This window comes from Pseudophryne corroboree, chromosome 11, assembly GCF_028390025.1.
Source record: "Pseudophryne corroboree isolate aPseCor3 chromosome 11, aPseCor3.hap2, whole genome shotgun sequence".
NCBI lineage: Eukaryota > Metazoa > Chordata > Amphibia > Anura > Myobatrachidae > Pseudophryne > Pseudophryne corroboree.
This window is the reverse complement of record NC_086454.1, coordinates 29,315,583-29,336,488: the sequence shown is the minus strand read 5'-3', so window position 1 is coordinate 29,336,488 and position 20,906 is coordinate 29,315,583. Positions and strand designations below refer to the sequence as shown.

The following is a 20,906-nucleotide window of genomic DNA, read 5'->3' as shown; positions in this document are numbered from 1 at the left end:
CTATCTACCTGCCCTTGCAGTGACATTCCCCCTATCTACCTGCCCTTGCAGTGACAGTCCCCCTATCTACCTGCCTCTGCAGTGACATTCCCCCTATCTACCTGCCTCTGCAGTGACATTCCTCCTATCTACCTACCTCTGCAGTGACATCCCCCCTATCTACCTGCCTCTGCAGTGACATTCCCCCTATCTACCTGTCCTTGCAGTGACATTCCCCCTATCTACCTGCCCTTGCAGTGACATTCCCCCTATCTACCTGCCTCTGCAGTGACATTCCCCCTATCTACCTGCCTCTGCAGTGACATTCCCCCTATCTACCTGTCCTTGCAGTGACATTCCCCCTATCTACCTGCCTCTGCAGTGACATTCCCCCTATCTACCTGCCCTTGCAGTGACATTCCCCCTATCTACCTGCCTCTGAAGTGACATTCCCCCTATCTACCTGCCTCTGCAGTGACATTCCCCCTATCTACCTGCCTCTGCAGTGACATTCCCCCTATCTACCTGCCCTTGCAGTGACATTCCCCCTATCTACCTGCATCTGCAGTGACATTCCCCCTATCTACCTGCCCTTGCAGTGACATTCCCCCTATCTACCTGCCTCTGTAGTGACATTCTCCCTGTCTACCTGCCTCTGCAGTGACATTCCCCCTATCTACCTGTCCTTGCAGTGACATTCCCCCTATCTACCTGCCTCTGCAGTGACATTCCCCCTATCTACCTGCCCTTGCAGTGACATTCCCCCTATCTACCTGCCTCTGAAGTGACATTCCCCCTATCTACCTGCCTCTGCAGTGACATTCCCCCTATCTACCTGCCTCTGCAGTGACATTCCCCCTGTCTACCTGCCTCTGCAGTGACATTCCCCCTATCTACCTGTCCTTGCAGTGACATTCCCCCTATCTACCTGCCCTTGCAGTGACATTCCCCCTATCTGCCTGTCCTTGCAGTGACATTCCCCCTATCTACCTGCCCTTGCAGTGACATTCCCCCTATCTACCTGCCTCTGCAGTGACATTCCCCCTATCTACCTGCCTCTGCAGTGACATTCCCCCTATCTACCTGTCCTTGCAGTGACATTCCCCCTATCTACCTGCCTCTGAAGTGACATTCCCCCTATATACCTGCCTCTGCAGTGACATTCCCCCTATCTACCTGCCTCTGCAGTGACATTCCCCCTATCTACCTGCCTCTACAGTGACATCCCCCCTGTCTACCTGCCTCTGCAGTGACATTCCCCCTATCTACCTGCCCTTGCAGTGACATTCCCCCTATCTACCTGCCTCTGCAGTGACATTCCCCCTATCTACCTGCCCTTGCATTGACATTCCCCCTATCTACCTGCCTCTGCAGTGACATTCCCCCTATCTACCTGCCTCTGCAGTGACATTCTCCCTGTCTACCTGCCTCTGCAGTGACATTCCCCCTATCTACCTGTCCTTGCAGTGACATTCCCCCTATCTACCTGCCTCTGCACTGACATTCCCCCTGTCTACCTGCCTCTTCAGTGACATTCCCCCTGTCTACCTGCCTCTTCAGTGACATTCCCCCTATCTATCTGCCTCTGCAGTGACATTCCCCCTATCTACCTGCCTCTGCAGTGGCATTCCCCCTATCTACCTGTCCTTGCAGTGACATTCCCCCTATCTACCTGCCCTTGCAGTGACATTCCCCCTATCTATCTGCCTCTGCAGTGACATTCCCCCTATCTACCTGTCCTTGCAGTGACATTCCCCCTATCTACCTGCCCTTGCAGTGACATTCCCCCTATCTACCTGCCTCTGCAGTGACATTCCCCCTATCTTCCTGCCCTTGCAGTGACATTCCCCCTATCTACCTGCCTCTGCAGTGACATTCCCCCTATCTACCTGCCCTTGCAGTGACATTCCCCCTATCTACCTGCCTCTGCAGTGACATTCCTCCTATCTACCTGCCTCTGCAGTGACATTCCCCCTATCTACCTGCCTCTGCAGTGACATTCCCCCTATCTACCTGCCCTTGCAGTGACATTCCCCCTATCTACCTGCCTCTGCAGTGACATTCCCCCTATCTACCTGCCTCTGCAGTGACATTCCTCCTATCTACCTGCCTCTGCAGTGACATTCCTCCTATCTACCTGCCTCTGCAGTGACATTCCCCCTATCTACCTGCCTCTGCAGTGACATTCCCCCTATCTACCTGCCCTTGCAGTGACATTCCCCCTATCTACCTACCTCTGCAGTGACATGCCCCCAGCCACTGGGCACATTCCGTACCACATGCCCTCATATCCAGTGCTATGTGGTTTGCTTTATACAATGTTACTTCTAATTACACTATATATTATCTCATACTGACCTTATAATGTCACAGTTGCATGGCTAGGGCAGAGTTGCACTGGGTAGAACAACCAGGCTTATTACACTTTCTTAGGTGGTTTGCTATTAAGATTCAATAAACGGTAAACAAATGCCTCTAATCCATCGGATAGAACTCTCTGTATCGTCTGCGTGGAATAAACTAAATGCTGAAATACACATAAAGCACCTATCGGCATTAGCTGAACAGTCGCAAACAGCCAATCACAAGTGGTTTCCTGGTACTGGGGCGGAGACCTGACCTAGACTAAGTGCAAGTGGCATAAGTGTTAGACTCGCGCAAATCTGCATGGTGGCGCAGATGTGTTCTGGGCATGTGAGAGCGATTTCCCGCAATCTGGCCTAGTACTGCATCTGCCCAATCTATGTAAGATTTACCATTCATGTATGAGAACTGCGACGCAATCTGGAACCAGGTCTGTTACTGAATCTTTGTCTCTTCCAGGTATCTGGCAGCTGCAGCTGATGCTGTTTAAGATCGCCCTCCTGCACGGAGTAGAGATTCACGTCAACATAGAATTTGTCAAACTCCTGGAGCCGCCCGAAGACCAGGAGAACCAAAGTACTTGTCTTTTCTGTCTTTTTCACAAGATGAAATTGTCACGTTAGGATTAATGACTGCTTTCTCCCGGTGACTTGCATTATTTATTTATTATTTATTTATTACCAGTTATTTATATAGCGCACACATATTCCGCAGCGCTTTACAGAGAATATTTGGCCATTCACATCAGTCCCTGCCCCAGTGGAGCTTACAATCTATATTCCCTATCACATGTACACACACACATTCACACTAGGGTTAATTTTTGTTGAGAGCCAATTAACCTACCAGTATATTTTTGGATTGTGGGAGGAAACCGGAGTACCCGGAGGAAACCCACGCAAGTACGGGGAGAATATACAAACTCCACACAGTTAGGGCCATGGTGGGAATTGAACCCATGACCTCAGTGCTGTGAGGCAGTAATGCTAACCATTACACCATTTGTACTGCCCGTACTGCATTATGAACTTGCCTGGTTAGCTCCATGCTTTGTGTCATGTTAGTAATTGTCTGCAACGGCATGGCCGCCCACCCCCAGCTGGATGGTCTTCAAATGGGATCGGTAACTGCACTTTGGGCCTGATTCTGAAATTTATAGTATTGCACAGCTGCAGGGAAGTGACTCTGCAATACTGCAGAGAAGCATCTGTGCAATACTGCAGAGAAGCATCTGTGCAATACTGTAGGGAAGCGTCTGTGCAATACTGCAGGGAAGCGTCTGTGTAATACCGCAGGGAAGCGGCTATGCAATACCACAGGGAAGCAGCTGTGCAATACAGCAGGGAAGCGGCTATGCAATACCGCAGCAAAGCGGCTGTACAGGGAAGCATATGACCAATACCGCAGGGAAGCGGCTGTGCAGTACCACAGAGAAGCGGCTGTGCAGTACCACAGGGAAGTGGCTGTGCACTACCACAGGGAAGCGGCTGTGCACTACCACAGAGAAGCGGCTGTGCAGTACCCCAGGGAAGCAGCTGTGAAATACCGAAGGGAAGCAACTGTGAAATACCGCAGGGAAGCAGCTGTGCAATACCGCAGGGAAGCGTCTGTGCCATCCCACAGGGAAGCGTCTGTGCCATCCCACAGGGAAGCGTCTGTGCAATACTGCATGGAAGCAACTGTGCAATACCACAGGGAAGCAGCTGTGCAATACCGCAGAGAAGCGTCTGTGCAGTACTGCAGGGAATCTTCTGTGTCATACTGCAGAGAAGCATCTGTGCAATACCGCAGAAAAGCATCTGTGCAACACCGCAGAAAAGCATATGTGCAATACCATAGGGAAGCGACTCTGCAATACTGAAGGGAAGCGTCTGCGATACCGCTGAAAAGTATCTGTGCAATTCTGCAGGTAAGCGCCTGTGTAATGCCGCAGGGAAGCGGCTATGCAATACCACTGTGAAGCAGCTGTGCAATACCGCAGGGAATCATCTCTGCAATACCGCAGAAAAGCGGCTGTTCAATACCGCAGGGAAGCGTCTGTGCAATACCCCAGGGAAGTAGCTGTGCAATACCGCAGGGAAGCGACTGTACAATACCGCAGGGAAGCATCTGCGCAATACCACAGGGAACCGTCTGTGCAATACCGCAGGGAAGCGTCTGCGCAATACCACAGGGAACCGTCTGTGCAATACCGCAGGGAAGCATCTGCGCAATACCACAGGGAACCGTCTGTGCAATACCGCAGGGAAGCGTCTGTGCAATACCGCAGGGAAGCATCTGCGCAATACCACAGGGAACCGTCTGTGCAATACCGCAGGGAAGCGTCTGTGAAATACCGCAGGGAAGCGACTGTGCACTACCACAGGGAAGCGTCTGTGCCATCCCACAGGGAAGCGTCTGTGCCATCCCACAGGGAAGCGTCTGTGCCATCCCACAGGGAAGCATCTGTGCAATACCACAGGGAAGCGTCTGTGCCATCCTGCAGGGAAGCGTCTGTGCAATACCGCAGGGAAGCAGCTGTGCTATACCGCAGGGAAGCAGCTGTGCTATACCGCAGGGAAGCGTCTGTGCAATACCGCAGGGAAGCAGCTGTGCAATACCGCAGGGAAGCGACTGTACAATACCACAGGGAATCAGCTGCGCAATACCACAGGGAAGCATCAGTGCAGTACTGCAGGGAAGCTTCTGTGCAATACCGCAGGGAAGCAGCTGTGCAATACCGCAGGGAAGCGGCTGTGCAATGCCGCCACCTAAAGCCACAGCATATGATTACACATCTGTATATTTTATTTGGTACAGGGTTTTTATTGTGTATTTTTAGTAGCGAGCTGGGCCAAGCTTGCGCATATTCCCCCAGCCTGACCCATTAAGCATTAAGTTGACCCTTTCCACTTCGAGACAGTCCCGGTGCATACAAGTGGCTCATCCAGGGCGGCTGTACATCAGTGAAGTTTTGCCAGTCATGGTGTTAAATCTCTGGTTGGGTCAGTGTTATACTTGGACGTTCCGTGGTGCAGCTCTGTATGTCTGCCGCTGCCTACTAGTGTGTGCCCAGGATTAGCCATGGATCTCTCACACCGTCTGAAGGAGTTCTGCTTAGATGGGTTGGAGAAGGAGGATATTACGTTTCGCAAATAATCACAAAGTGATGACAAATAGGAATTTTAGAAGATTTTGAAACATGAGTAACTGAAACCGAGATCCGCGGCTAGCAGCGGGGCATTAAATTATACCCTGTAAGCGCGACCTAATCCTGCTGTCATGCACGAGTTTTCTCCGTGATCTGCCCCCTCACCTTGTGCACAACGTGCATTGAGGAAACCTGGCCGCTCTGTGTCATCACTATACTAGATGGCGATTCAGAAATTCACTGGTGTAAAAGTGTCCCATAGGGGTGAAACTAATTCAGCGTTGCAGCTTCTCTGGTTTGGATTCTGTCCGGGGTGCTGGGAACACAAATGGTTCTTTTGGAAGCTGTTTTAGAGGAGTTGGGAAAGAAATGACGTGAACATGGAAGTAAAGGTACCGGGAATGATATTCTAGCGAGGATTCATGAGATTCTTGTTGGACAAGCAAGCAGACTGACGCCATCAAACCATCTGAAGGGGGACACGTTGGGATGTTGTCCATAGCAACTAAATAAGCTTCTAGATATAATTTATCTAGTACATTCCATAAAATGATAGCTTAAATCTGATTGGTGGCTACAGGCAACACTTCCAGTTGTCCTGTATAGATGGTTTGGTACATGTTGCATAAAATTTGTCTTCATCCGTCACCTGTGACCACATAGATATTAAAAGATGGAACCACAAGTAATTAACGTGCAATCTAAATTGCTCACTTCTAAGTCAGAAGACAATGTACAGTACGTGTATTTTCTGTGTCCTAACGTGACAGAGCTCATGTAGATCCAATGAAAGTAACAAGTTCTTTCCCTTCTCAGAAATAGGCTGGCGGGCAGAGTACCTTCCTCAGGACCACCCACTATCAGAATACGAGTTTGACGTGATTATTGGGGCTGATGGACGCAGAAACACTCTGGAAGGTAAGATATGACTGATCACAGGATGAGCTGACGGAAAGGCCGCCAACGTCCTGTGGGAGTGGAACTGTTTATTCCATACATAGAGCCATTAAGGGAGCGTCTCCGTGTATTGAAGGGGATGGAAACCGACGGCTGCACAGCCGTGTCTGTTACAGGTTTCCGGGGGGTTCTGGGCAGCAGTTTGGTGTATCTGGCCAAATGGGGCATCCTAGGGTATATGTCATTAGTAAATACGTATTCTTAAGGAGGTTATTCAGAGTTGTTAGCAAACCAAAAAAGTTAGCAATTGGGCAAAGCAATGCTGCACTGCAGTTGGGGTAGATGTAACATGTCTGTCCTGGCCATACTGTGGCTCCCCACCATACGTACAGTGTGTATGGCAGTTATAAATATCCCAATGTCATAATTGGGGCTTTCCTAAATTATCCCAGTGGATCTGTCATTTCCAGCATCACAGATTCCAGATATATCAGATAGTCACAGCTGCAAGCTAAAACCTTCTCCACGCCTGCTGGAGCCGGACTGTGACATCTACCTGTCCTCTCTGTATATTGCTATAATATAATTATACAGCACGTGTCTGCATAGCGATGTCTCAGGAAGAGAAGAGGAGGTCATTGTGTGATCCTATTGCCGGTGATGGAGTCCTGGTGCATATATGATGGTGCTGTTTAACAAGGTGTCGCAGGGCGGGGAAAAACATTGGGTGTATGACGTCTACGGCAGTCAGGGTAGTGTAATGCGCTATACGAGGAAAGATCAAACAGGGAGCTGCATTGTATGCTGCGGAATCCGGCTTGTAATCTTGTAAAGGTGTAATTTGTTTCACAGAAAGACAATTTGTCATCGCTCATTGTTTTCTCGCAGGAACCTGTGTTCAGCAACAAAAACAATTATTATCCGTTATTATCTCTGCTTGAATCCTAACAAAGCTAGATGTAACATCGTTTATTTACTCATTATATGCACCCAGTGGTTGTCATGAAACCCAGGGGGGCTTAGTCATGTGACACTGGGGGCTGGGTCATGTCACACTGGGGGCTGGGTCATGGCACACTGGGGGCTGGGTCATGTCACACTGGGGTCTGGGTCCGGTCACACTGGGGGGCTGGGTCTGGTCACACTGGCTGACAGGGCTGCATAGGACGGGCAGTCACATTATGTGAGGAGGGGAATAAAGGCAGCAGTACGCTACAGATTTAGAGTTATATAGTGGGAGGAGCTGGGTCTCACAGCAGTACAGAGTATATCAGGAGATGAGTGATGTGTCATTGAGGGCAGGGCTGCATGTGACAGGGGCAGTGATATGATGTGAGGAGGGGAATGGAGGCAGTTGGAAGCCACAGACTGAGAGTTATATAGTGGGAGGAGCAGGGTCCCCAGCAGCACAGAGTATATCAGGAGATGAGTGATGTGACAGTGAGGACAGGGCTGCATGTGACAGGGGCAGTGACATGATGTGAGGAGCGGAATGGAGGCAGCAAGCCACAGACTGAGAGTTATATAGTGGAAGGAGCAGGGTCCCCAGCAGCACAGAGTATATCAGGAGATGAGTGATGTGTCAGTGAGGACAGGGCTGTATGTGACAGGGGCAGTGACATGATGTGAGGAGGGGAATGGAGGCAGCAGGAAGTCACAGACTGAGAGTTATATAGTGGAAGGAGCAGTGTCCCCAGCAGCACAGAGTATATCAGGAGATGAGTGATGTGTCAGTGAGGACAGGGCTGTATGTGACAGGGGCAGTGACATGATGTGAGGAGCGGAATGGAGGCAGCAAGCCACAGACTGAGAGTTATATAGTGGAAGGAGCAGGGTCCCCAGTAGCACAGAGTATATCAGGAGATGAGTGATGTGTCAGTGAGGACAGGGCTGTATGTGACAGGGGCAGTGACATGATGTGAGGAGGGTAATGGAGGCAGCAGGAAGCCACAGACAGAGTTATATAGTGGAAGGAGCAGGGTCCCCAGCAGCACAGAGTATATCAGGAGATGAGTGATGTGTCAGTGAGGACAGGGCTGTATGTGACAGGGGCAGTGACATGATGTGAGGAGGGGAAGGGAGGCAGCAGGAAGCCACAGACTGAGAGTTAGATAGTGGGAGGAGCAGGGTCCCCAGCATGTCACTCTGATGAAGGAATACTGTAGTGTTAAACTAAGCTTTATATGACACAGAAGTCCATACCTATTACTGCACTGGAAGCGGTCTCATGAGCAGAGCCCTCCGCACTCTGTTTCATGTCTGCTTTTATTTTGTTACTGTGTCTCTGCGCACTGTGGCGCTATATAAACCAAGTATAATAATAATAATAATAATAATAATAGCATCCAACTTTCTATGCAGGATTCAGAAGGAAAGAGTTCCGCGGGAAACTGGCAATCGCCATAACTGCCAACTTCGTTAACAGAAACACCACAGCGGAAGCCAAAGTGGAGGAGATCAGTGGCGTCGCCTTCATCTTCAACCAGAAATTCTTTCAAGACTTGAAGGAAGAAACAGGTTCGTCTTCATTTTACCAGCAGTAAACAGCAGCACATGACGGGTGACGGCTCCTCTCGCTCGTCCCCTGTTATGTCAGGAGGTGGGAGAATAGTTCAGGTGGAATCTGCGCAGCACAAGTGGCCTTTACATGACACGAGAACTTTCTCTTCCGACACTCGCGGCATCTACATCTCTCTCTCTGTTTCAGCACATTCTGTCCTATAATTAGATTTTTATGTGTTAGAATGTGCTGCACACTATGGAAAAGCAACAGGTTATTCCGGGCAAGTAACCACAAGTAACAACAATTAAATTAGGTTCAGGATTAATGTCCACCCGAGACTTTTATATAAGCTGTAAGGATCAGTGTCACCCAGCAGCACAGAGTATATCAGGAGACCTGGTACCATGCTTACAGTGGAGGCAGCCATTGCACAGCCTATCTACTTACATGGAACTAGTGAAATCATTGAGGCACAAGGGGCCTTATGCCTCAGATGTTAATAGTGCCATCTTACATAATGAAATGGGATTGTGCACTCACAGATCTCCAGCGACGTCTCTTTGAGAACATCCGGCAAGTAGGAATTGCCCCTCTTACAACTGGCGTATGGGGCAAAAGTATCTGCAACCGCTCATCATTAGTGCCAATGGTGTATTACAGTCATCAGGCAGCTATAATATATAATACTATAGATCCTATAATCAGCACCTACCATAAAATATGATTTCATTTCCGGCCTCTCTCTTCCCTCATTAACGTGTTTGTCTTCTGCTTTCAGGGATCGATCTTGAAAACATTGTGTATTACAAGGACAGTACGCATTACTTTGTGATGACTGCAAAAAAGCAGAGTCTGCTGGATAAAGGGGTCATTCTGAATGTAGGTAGCTGAGTCCGATCTCTTCCATCACTTTAGCACTGTGTTATTAAACAGAATTTGCCTGAACTGTTATGTAATGTAGGCGTAATGTCAGTCACACCCCCATACACGTACACACCTTCCTGCCTGCCTGGCCCTATATGTGGATCACAGCTGTCCGACAGGAATCATCGCCCCCCAAGAATGCCAGCTACAAATGAGATTGACTAGAAATCCACAGACGGTATTGAACCTATTGGGATGCAGCGGATTACTTAGAGAACCGTCCAATCACATCAGATTTCTATGCCCTGAGGAGAAGTAGTTGATCATCTCTCAAACCGTCCAATCACATCAGATTTCTATGCCCTGAAGAGAAATAGTTGATCATCTCTCAAACCGTCCAATCACATCAGATTTCTATGCCCTGAAGAGAAATAATTGATCATCTCTCAAACCGCGGTGACCTGATCTTCTCATTTTCTTTTAATACAATAATGTTTGGGACAATTTATATTCTAGATCTTGTATCCTCAGTGGATCGTAAATGATTAGTAAAATAAAAAAACATTAGTGTGATGAGGGTTACCTACTTTTGGCAGATGTAAGGCCTGGGTGTTTCTGTACTAGTTCTGCCTCTTACCTTTGCCGTACACTTGAATTAGGGCTGGTGATTCCTCTAAGGTGTGCGCAGGCAATGCCCTCACAACGGGCCTAATTCAGATCTGATCGCTGGGCTGCGTTTTTTGCAGCCCTGCGACCAGATAGTCACCGCCTACAGGGGGGAGTGTATTTTCGCGGTGCAGGTGTGCGTCCCTATGTGTTGCAGAGCTGCACAAAAATCAGTTTGCGCAGTGTGTACGCAGCCCAGGACTTAAGGCCCGTACACACTGGCCGATATATCGCCCGTTCTCTTGAACGGCCGATATATCGCGGGTCCATCGGCCAGTGTGTACAGCCGATACGTCTGTGAACTCCGTCGTTCACAGACGTATCGCGTCGGCCCCGCAGCACAGGCGACAGCCAATATATCTACCGATATATTGGCGCGTCGCTGTGTGTGTACGGGCAGTCGGCCGACCGCATGTACACATGCTGCGGCGGCCGGCGGTGATTGACAGCTGAACTGGGTGGCATGACGTCAGTCCCCGACGGATCGGGCAGTGTGTATGCACAGTGTGTACCCACCTTTACTCTTCCCGTGCGATTGAATCCTGCTGATCGGGGCTGGAGCTGACGTCAGACACCCTCCCTGAAAACTCTTGAGCCCGTCTGCGATTTTCCGGACACTCCCTGAAAACGGTCAGTTGCCACCCACAAAAAGCCTCTTCCTGTCAGTCACCTTGCGAACGCCCGTGCGAATGGATTATTCGCACCATCCCGTCGCTGACCGCTGATGCCCGTTGTAGCCGTCTGTCGCGCCTGCGCATTGTGGTGCAGACGCAGGTTAGATCTGATTGCCCGCAGCAGCGATCAGATCTGAATTAGGCCCAATGTGCGCAGGCCTGATCCTAAATGCAGCATGTGCTCTTTCCACGCTGACTCCGGACATTTCTGTTCACTGTTGACGCTATCTTTATAAGGTTCGGCTATGACATCACTGTTCTGCAGAATATCCGGATCATTACATATTTGGCTGCAGGATTTTGCAGGTGTTTTGGTGCAGGATTTGGCTTTATATATCCCCTCTACCTTTTTTGTCCTACCCTAACATTTCCGTTATTATACCCAGGGCCAATTCTGCCACTTAGAAGGGGCCTAAAACACTGAGTGAGTGACGTGCTGTTACTGATTCACAGTCTTTATTCTTACTGCGGTGCCCCCGCCCTATACACCAGCTGCTGACAGGGAGGGGCTGCAGCTGGCAGATTAATACCAGGGATTATATTGGCTGCTGCTCCTTCGTGTTGGTACTGGGCCTGGAAGTGATGTCTGGGGCTATGATGTCACAGCCTAATTCCGCCCAGCTTCACACAAGGTAAGACGTGGGCCTGGTATTGGGCAATGCCTATGAATAGGAATTGCACGCACCCATCCTGATATTTCCCCAGCCGCACCACAGATTTATTTGAACCCCATCGTTGTCACGGCTCCATTTATAAACAATTAAGGGATCTATTCATGAAGCAGTGAAAAGTGTGGAGAAGGGAGCCGGTGAAGAAGTTGCCCATGGCAACCAATCAGCATTGAAGTAGCATTTATAATTTGCATACTTTAAAATTATACAGAGCAGCTGGTTGGTTGCCATGGACAACTTCTCCACTGGCGCACTTCTCCACACTTTTCACTGCTTCATGAATAGACCCCTAACTCTGTGGTATGTGGAGTTCACATAAACAGCGCGGAACGCATTCTGCGGAGCGTCAAAGCAAATATGGCATTGATGTATCGCATTACTGGAACGGGTCCTGTACCATCTCGCTGATCCACCGCAACTTTGTTCATCTCCAGGTGCAATGAGCCGCATTAAATATTCCGGTTCCGGTTAAGCTGCTGAGCCAGGATGTAAAATGGATGTTGGCAAAGTTCCTACTGGCAGACTGGCACCTGCATTCAGATGTATTGCCTGCCCATATGCCTCCCCGGTGGCAGCACAGCAAATCTGACAACAGAGATTTTTCTAGCAGTGTGCCAGAGATTGCGATACCTGTGCGATTCCATCCTGTATGCCTGTCTAATATATATATATTGATGTCTTTTATAGGACTATGCTGATGCGGAGATTCTCCTGTGCACAGAGAACGTGGACCAGGACAGTCTGCAGTCCTACGCTCGAGAAGCTGCAGACTTCGCAACTAATTACCAGCTGCCATCTTTGGATTTTGCCATCAACCATTACGATCAGCCTGACGTGGCCATGTTTGATTTCACCTCTATGTACGCGTCTGAAAACGCCGCCCTGGTCAGGGAACGCCACGGACACCATCTCCTGGTTGCTCTGGTTGGAGACAGCTTGCTTGAGGTTGGTGGTCGTCTTTAGAGGTTTATAGTTGGTGTCCGTATGCTCTGGAGGACAGGAGGTATTCTAGGTGTATTTATGACCAATTCCTTCTCTCTCCAACGTCCACACTGGTAAAGAAGGTTAGAAAATGGTCCAATTCTTAGCTCTGGATTAAATGCTGCCAATCTGAGTCCAGTAACCTCACGGTGACGCACATTTCTGTGTAACCATTGGCTGGATAGATTCACCATTTCCGGCAGATGGAATGTTGGTGACCATGGGGGCCATTCCGAGTTGATCGCTAGCTGAAAATGTTCGCTGCGCAGCGACGATGCAAAAAAACGGCACTTTTGCGCATGCGTATGCGGCGCAATGCGCACGCGCGACGTATTTTCACAACGGCCGATGTAGTTTCACACAAGGTCTAGCGAAGCTTTTCAGTCGCACTGGTGGCCGCAGAGTGATTGACATGAAGTAGGCGTTTCTGGGTGTCAACTGACCGTTTCAGGGTGTGATCGAAAAAACGCAAGCGTGCCAGGAAAAACGCAGGCGTGGCTGGCCGAACGCAGGGCGTGTTTGTGACGTCAAAACAGGAACTGGACAGTCTGAAGTGATCGCAAGCGCTGAGTAGGACTGGAGTTACTCTGAAACTGCACACATTTTTTTTGTAGCCGCTCTGCGATCCTTTCGTTCGCACTTCTGCTAAGCTAAAATACACTCCCAGTGGGAGGCGACATAGCGTTTGCATGGCTGCTAAAAGCAGCTAGCGAGCGAACAACTCGGAATGAGGGCCCATGTGTGTTCATTCGCACAACAAGTTTCTTAAAGTTAGTAAAACACGACCAATGTCTCATTACCTTGCACAGTCAGACCAGTCAGCAATATGTAATGGAGGTGGGATTTCTCAGAAATCTGGCAACATAAAGCAAGCAACCACTAACCGATCTTCTTGAGTAACTAGTAACTAGTTCTAACAAAGAGGTGAAATTCTACAGGTCACCCTCTCTTTCTTCATATGAAAAAAGTTTTGGCAATATAATTCCAGTTTGTCTATTTCAGTTATCAACATATGTATTATTCCTGCAGCCTTTCTGGCCAATGGGGACAGGCTGTGCCCGAGGATTTCTGGCAGCATTTGATACAGCCTGGATGGTGAGGAGCTGGGCGCAGGGAGCGCCGCCTCTTGAGGTCATTGCTGAACGGTAAATTATTGGCTTCTAATTAGTACCCATAACATGTAAATATTATAGAACAGCATTTCTCATATTTTGTGCTGGTTATGGTGAAAAAGATGCGTCATAGCACAATGGCACCATAGCAAGTTGTCCAGCAGGTGGCACTGGTCTGTTTCAGTCTTTGGGTAACGCTTAATTTTCCGTTAGAATGGTTCTTCTACCCCAAATGTGTGTACTCGCTGGTGTCGGGAACTATTTTCCTGTATTTGCCATTTTCTATTTTTGTTTTTGTTTTAAAAAAAAAACAGACAGAAAGGGCTGATGCCTTCCTGTGGGGAGCGGATTAACTGTGCGTGCCGGCTGTTTATATTGCGGGATCTTTCCTCCATCTGGTATCCGGGTGATAGATCTACAGTATCTAGGTAGACAGTAGGGCGACACCATCTGGTGAAGATGTAATAGGCCAACAGGTACAAAAAGTTGACGGATGAAAGGTCGACAGTGCTTAAGGTCAGCAGGTGCTAAAGGTCAACGGGTTCAAAAAGTCAACATGACATTTGGTCGACGCACAAATGGTTGACACATGTTTTTTTTTTTCATGTTTGCCCAACATTTGTTTGATTTACTTTCCAGTTGGACTACGATTGGGAACCGTAACCTTGCCCGGGGCGTGGCAAGCGTATACGTTTCTACTGATGGTGGTTACCTATTACTAAACATACAAGATTTGACCCCAAAAAATGTAAAAAAACTTTTGTACCTGTCGGCCTAATTAATGCTTGACGACCATATGGTGTTGACCTACAGACTGTCTACCTAGACACCGTAGATGTTCTATACCACGCCCCCTCCATCTGTGGTCAGGTTTTTAATAACCCAGCCGGCTGCATTTTAACTAAAAAAATATTAGAAACTGAGGAAAGCAAAAAAGTGGTTGTAAACATGAAAAATACAAACAGCGCAATTAACATGCAATATGCATTTTTTTTTAATTAAAACATGTTATAAACTTAGGCAAATATAATCACATGCTGAGTCTTAGAGGGGTATTCAATTAGTGCCGTTTTATTGACCAGTCGAAAAAACTACACTTTTCGCCCGTTTTTAGGTCGAATTTACATTCGACCTATTCAATGCCTGTGCCATTTTTTCAACTGGTCGAAAAATCTGGCACTGGCGAAAAACCATGTGTATCTGCGAATTTGCTCCTGATACTTGTGTTGTGGCGAATTCGCAGGCGTTTTCGGCCATTTTTGGCACAATTTTCGGGCATGCCGATTCGACTAAAAAAATAAAGTGAAATGGCATGGGTGAAAATGGATTAAAAAATGGGTGAAAATGCCCTCAATTGAATGCCCTGTGTCCATTTAGCGTGGTATTTAATTAGTGCCGTTTTATCGACCAGTCGGAAAAACTGCACTTTTCGCTCGTTTTTAGGTAGAATTTACATTCGACCTATTCAGTGCCGTGCCGTTTTTTCGACCGGTCGAAAAATCCGTCACTGGTGAAAGCCACGTGTATCGGCGAATTCGCCGACGATACACATGTTTTGGTGAATTCTGTCAGTCAAAAAAACGACACTTAATTGAATACCCCACTTATAGTGCTGTTTTTTCGGCCTGTCGAAAAAACGGCACTTAATTGAATACCGCACAGATTTATCAAGCCTTGGAGAGTGATAAATTGCACGGTGATAAAGTACTAACCAACCAGCTCCTAACTGCCATGTTACAGGATGTGTTTGAAAAATTACAGCACGGAACTGATTGGTTGGAACTTTATCACCATGCAATTTATCACGCTCTAAAGCTTGATAAATCTGGGCCTTAAGTGATTATTATTAGATTTTATCGGTCTGACTGTAAAGTGACTCTTCACTGTAAGCCTGACTTGTCTCTCCCAGCTCTCGTAGACACACACTAGTGAGCACGCTATTACTGTGAATACCGCGTATGTTGCGTAGATCACTCAGCAAGAGTGCGCCAACACTTGGCGGTGACTTCGGAAAGCCAAGCCAGCGTTCTGCCATTCTTCATGACAATCTGCCCACTTTAGGGAAAACAGTGTAGCTTGTCTTGGCAAATCTATTATTATTTTATGTCATTTAGTACATAAATACAGCTTTGTGTACCGATAGACTGATGCCTTTATGTGTCTATAGTCTGCATTCGCTGCTTCTTATCACCCATTCTGCTTGCAGCGCATTATGCGTCCTGGCTCGGAAACAGTTCTGTTTGCTTTCCTCTTATTACAGCACTTGCGTCAGAATGTAAAAGGCTGATATGGGAACAGACCTTATAGATAAAAGCTTATATTTGGAGTTTAAACTTGATAAAATGCTTTTTTTTTTAAATTTCTGTGTTTTGTCTGAATTTTGCAGTATTACGTTTAGCAAATGTAATGCGTCTTCTGGTTCTAAGAGCCAGGGCCCCTTTACACATATGTTCAGTATCACTAGAGAAGGGTGAGCTGTCTGGTCAGCGAATGAAGATTTATTCAAGAAAGAAATTGACTTTAATGTGGCTCCGGCTGTAAGACTGGATTTGTTATAATGGACGGTGTTTTCATCTGAGTTTATTTCCAGTCTGGCCGTTGAGATGTTTCCTAGGTTCTTGTCTGACTCACTTGTCTGTGGTCTCGGAGCTTGAAAATTACATGTCAAACATTAAAGAGAAGTGAGGTTTTTAGGTAATTTATGGTGAGTGGTTAGTTCCCTCCACCACGGCAGAGAGACAAGATTATACCCCAGGGGTAAGTGAATGAGAACATACGGGGATGACATCATATAATGTACAGAGTAAGGCATACTTACCCTATAAATCACCCTTAGCCTCGTTAGCTGTCTCTGTTATCACCGACCACAGCTCCACTTGGCAAATCTTGCTGCATGGAACAGATTTGAGATTATCCGCCAGGGACTGTAGACTGTTCAGAGACATCTAATTCTGTCCTTTCTCTGTATCAGGGAGAGTCTGTATCGCCTACTACCTCAGACAACGCCAGAGAACATCAGCAAGAACTTTGACCAGTACACAATTGACCCGGGAACTCGGTATCCCAATCTCAACTCTAACTGCGTCCGGACTCACCAGGTAAGTGCCCCCTGGTCATGTACACCACACACACAGTAAAGGGGCAAAATCCCATTCAGACGGCATCAAACCCTACATATGTATTGCACATACAGCCTTCTCTTCTTCTCTGGATTCCTGTAAGTAAAAGAATCAGGATGGTGGAGAGATCTCCTCATCCGGTCAGTTTGGCCAGACATTTGCATCAAATATGGTCCTAGCAAAGGAGTTCGGATGCTTAATGGTCCAGTGTGGCAGCGAGTCTGCAAATTCTTTCTAACACAGTAATGGCGATCTGATGAGGGACACATGGTGGGACCTCTCACCTGTAGATTTAATTGTAGCTGTAATAACATATTAACAAGCATTCTGCACAACTGTTATGAGCTATAACAAACAAATCTGGCAATAAAGTATGAAGGAGATGGGGGCCGCAGGTGTAGGCCCAGTGGGCCGTGTATGTGGCCATAGGGTGGCCTGTTGCCCATATTTGGCCTAAGTATATTAAGGAAGAAGGGTGGGTGTGAGAGTTAGGAAAGTGGGGATGAAGAGGACCTCAGGTGTTGGGTCACCAAGTTTTATGGCCTTGCTTATAGGATTCATCCTGATTGGCCAAAGATTAGGGGCTGTCAAAGCTTGGAGAGAGATAAAGTGAAGAGAGATTGGGGGTAGATGTATTAAGCCTTTGAGAGTGATAAGGTGGAGAGATAAAGGACCAGCCAATCAGCTATGCAGTTATGAGCTGGTCGGTTGGTACTTTTGGGTCTATTTACTAAGCCTTGGACAGAAATAAAGTGGACGGAGATAAAGTACCAGCCAATCAGCTCCTAACAGTCATTTTTCAAACACAGCCTGTAACATGGTAGTTAGGAGCTGATTTCCTGGTACTTTATCTCCCTCCAAGGCTTAGTAAATAGACCACTTTACCTCTCTACACAGCCGATGGTCGATGTACTGCATCTACAGATATATCGGCGCTGTATGTACTTTCTGCAGGGACCGCATCTCAACTGGGTGGGCACAACTAAATGCCCGCCCAGTCGCGACATCAGACACAACCGGGTGGGCGATTGCTAAATATGCATGCACTTACCAATCGTCACACAGTTCGGTGTATCGGCCATTCGGCTGACCTATCCGTCAGATGTGTACCCACCTTCAGATGGGGCTGGATGGAACAGCAGTGTGGTGACAATCCTGGCGCACGCAGGTGGTTCAGATCCAGTTGTGTAGTCCACTTGGTTGATATCATCTTGTGTGTTTAGCTCTGTTATTGTTCTGGTAATGAACTGTGACAGCGTGTAATCCCCGGGATTGTTATATCGCACAGTAATTATTTCCATGCTCATATTTCTGTTAGTAATGTAGAAACAATGAGATGTGGGAGCCTTTCATCCCAGGGGTTAGACTCGCATCCTTTTCTCTCCCAGCGATGTCCTGACTTAGTAGTGTGACCAGGGGTCTGGTGGTCTTTCTGTACAAACGCTGGTTCAGTCTGCAGTGTAGGAGTGACGGATAGTCCATCTGGCTGAGTGTACGCTTAGCGTGTTCTGTATGTACTGACTGTAATCTCCTATACAGAGTAACCGGCGGCCCACTGCTGGGATATTCTTATTAGCTCTGGCCCTGCCATTGGGTTCATAGAAGACCCTATAGATATAAGATGGGGTTCTTGATATTGGTAGGAATCACAGCTGATCTGCCATAACTCCAGTTACCAGCTTCATCACATTAAGCTTTATCAGAATCAAAACGCAAACTTTACTGTATAATGTATATTCCTAACAGGGAAGGGTGAGACGGCGAAATCTTCCTTGTTATAATGTAGGAGTTTATGCAGTTACATAACCTGCGACGTGTCTTCTGTAATCACTGGTCATAGATTATCCTGCTAGATGCTGGTTCAGTTGAATTTGCCCCCCCCCCCCCCCCCCCTACCCACCCCACTGTGTCTGTAAACCTCCTAGTAACACGTTGGTTTATTACTAGATGCCGGTAGCACACCGTTCTTCTAATTGGCCAGAGAGGTCTTTTTTATTTTAAATATAAAGTTTTCATGTATTCCTCTGTAAATAAATTTCTGCTATTCTGAAAATATTTTATGTTAAAGGCAGTGTAAAATGGGTACTTGAAATAAGGACTCATAGGCAGGTCTACCGGTAAAACACAGTGGGGTAAATTTACTAAGGTGGGAGATTTTTAGAACTGGTGATGTTGCCCATGGCAACCAATCAGATTCTACTTACCATTTATCTAGCTGCTTCTAGCAGATAATAGATATAATCTGATTGGTTGCTATGGGCAACATCACCAGTTCTAAAAATATCCCACCTTAGTAAATTTACCCCAGTGTCTTTTTACTGGCATCAGACACTGGACATAGCATACACAGGCTTGGGCCTGGTCACACAGGTACATGACTTAAAATGAACAAATGAAAGTAAATGTCTTTGCACTCCCGTGCTCAACAGTCATTCTGCTGGAACGACCTGCAGCTACCGTCCGCCATGCTCTCCTGGCACAGTCAACGTCCACAGTCCCTGGCACTATGAAATTGCAGCCTACCCGCTGGCCTCTAACAGGCGTCAGTGCTCCATGCAGTGGGTGTATGGGAGTTTTAAACCCCTCTCCTGCTTCTAACTTCCTGCAGGATCTGGGTGAGCTGGAAAACCCGGACTTCTATTTTTACACTTGGAGCTGTGCAATCCAGAAAACCCGGAGTTCCAAAATACTATTGCAGGTGCAGAATGTGCAGGTCTTGTTTTCCTCTCTTGAAGGGAGCTGATCCCACGGAGATGTGGGCAGTTGTGGTGAGACACAAGCCCTCTCACCACAGCAGCAATGGCATTCCTACCCTGTCCACTTTCCCGGAAATGAAATGACAGAAACAACGCGCTGTAGAAGTGATTTATTTTGCTGCTGAGCTATTCCGAGTTTCAAGATTGTAGAATTTAGGTGATAACATCTAGACACGAAACAGCACCATTATAAATTTGAGTCACATTTTACAATAGTACATTTGTCTAAGTAAATAATACATCATAGATGATATAAATGAAAGGGACAAGTGTGTTTAGGAAAGATAACATGCAACTCCCGTTGCACTGTACTGAAACGCTGTTTTGTTGTTGTTGTTGCAGGTAAAACATTTACACTTTACCAGTGAGCTTCAAGGCTGCCCCCTGGAGAGAGTAAGCTCCATCAGGAGATCAGTGGGGGTCACCAGGCACGGTACGTAAGGGGTGAACACACAGTGCGCATTATGTGCAGCCTCTGAGTCACACTTGGTGACCCTCTCTTCTTCTTCTCCACTTAGAGTCTGACATTAGGCCCAACAAACTCCTGACTTGGTGCCAGAAGCAGACTGAGGGCTACAGGAATGTCCATGTCACCAACCTGACCAGCTCCTGGAAAAGTGGCCTCGCTCTCTGTGCCATTATCCACCACTTCCGGCCAGACCTCATGTGAGTAGACGATCCACAGCTTGTATATACTGTAGTTTCCCTTGGTGAGACAGGATCCCCAATGTCAGCTCAAGCAGACAATAAGAACTTAAGTACAATTGGTGCAGGGAGTGCAGCTGCTATGGGGCCCAGAACTGAGAGGGACCGCCTTCTCTGTCACCGTTACATGTGTTATATACAGGGTGTAGCTACCATAGGTGCAGGGAGTGCAGCTGCTATGGGGCCCAGAGCTGAGAGGGGCCACCTTCCCTGTCACAGTTACATGTGTTATATACAGGGTGCAGCTACCATAGGTGTAGGGAGTGCGGCTGCTATGGGGCCCAGAGCTGAGAGGGGCCACCTTCCCTGTCACAGTTACATGTGTTATATACAGGGTGTAGCTACCATAGGTGCAGGGAGTGCAGCTGCTATGGGGCCCAGAGCTGAGAGGGGCCACCTTCCCTGTCACAGTTACATGTGTTATATACAGGGTGCAGCTACCACAGGTGTAGGGAGTGTGGCTGCTATGGGGCCCAGAGCTGAGA

The 20,906-nt window shown here is 47.7% G+C and overlaps 1 protein-coding gene across 12 annotated transcripts in view; it reads left to right on the top strand.

Moving 5' to 3' along the window:
* MICAL2 (microtubule associated monooxygenase, calponin and LIM domain containing 2) overlaps positions 1–20,906 on the top strand; it is a 278,508-nt gene that overhangs the window by 78,121 nt on the left and 179,481 nt on the right. For all 12 annotated transcript variants that reach the window (XM_063946422.1, XM_063946420.1, XM_063946416.1 and 9 more), the window contains exons 4-12: positions 2,803–2,919; positions 6,290–6,391; positions 8,732–8,887; positions 9,652–9,752; positions 12,436–12,693; positions 13,759–13,874; positions 16,813–16,939; positions 20,059–20,149; positions 20,235–20,382. In XM_063946422.1, the coding sequence (XP_063802492.1) occupies positions 2,803–2,919; positions 6,290–6,391; positions 8,732–8,887; positions 9,652–9,752; positions 12,436–12,693; positions 13,759–13,874; positions 16,813–16,939; positions 20,059–20,149; positions 20,235–20,382 (1,216 nt within the window). The remainder of the gene's footprint in view (positions 1–2,802; positions 2,920–6,289; positions 6,392–8,731; positions 8,888–9,651; positions 9,753–12,435; positions 12,694–13,758; positions 13,875–16,812; positions 16,940–20,058; positions 20,150–20,234; positions 20,383–20,906) is intronic.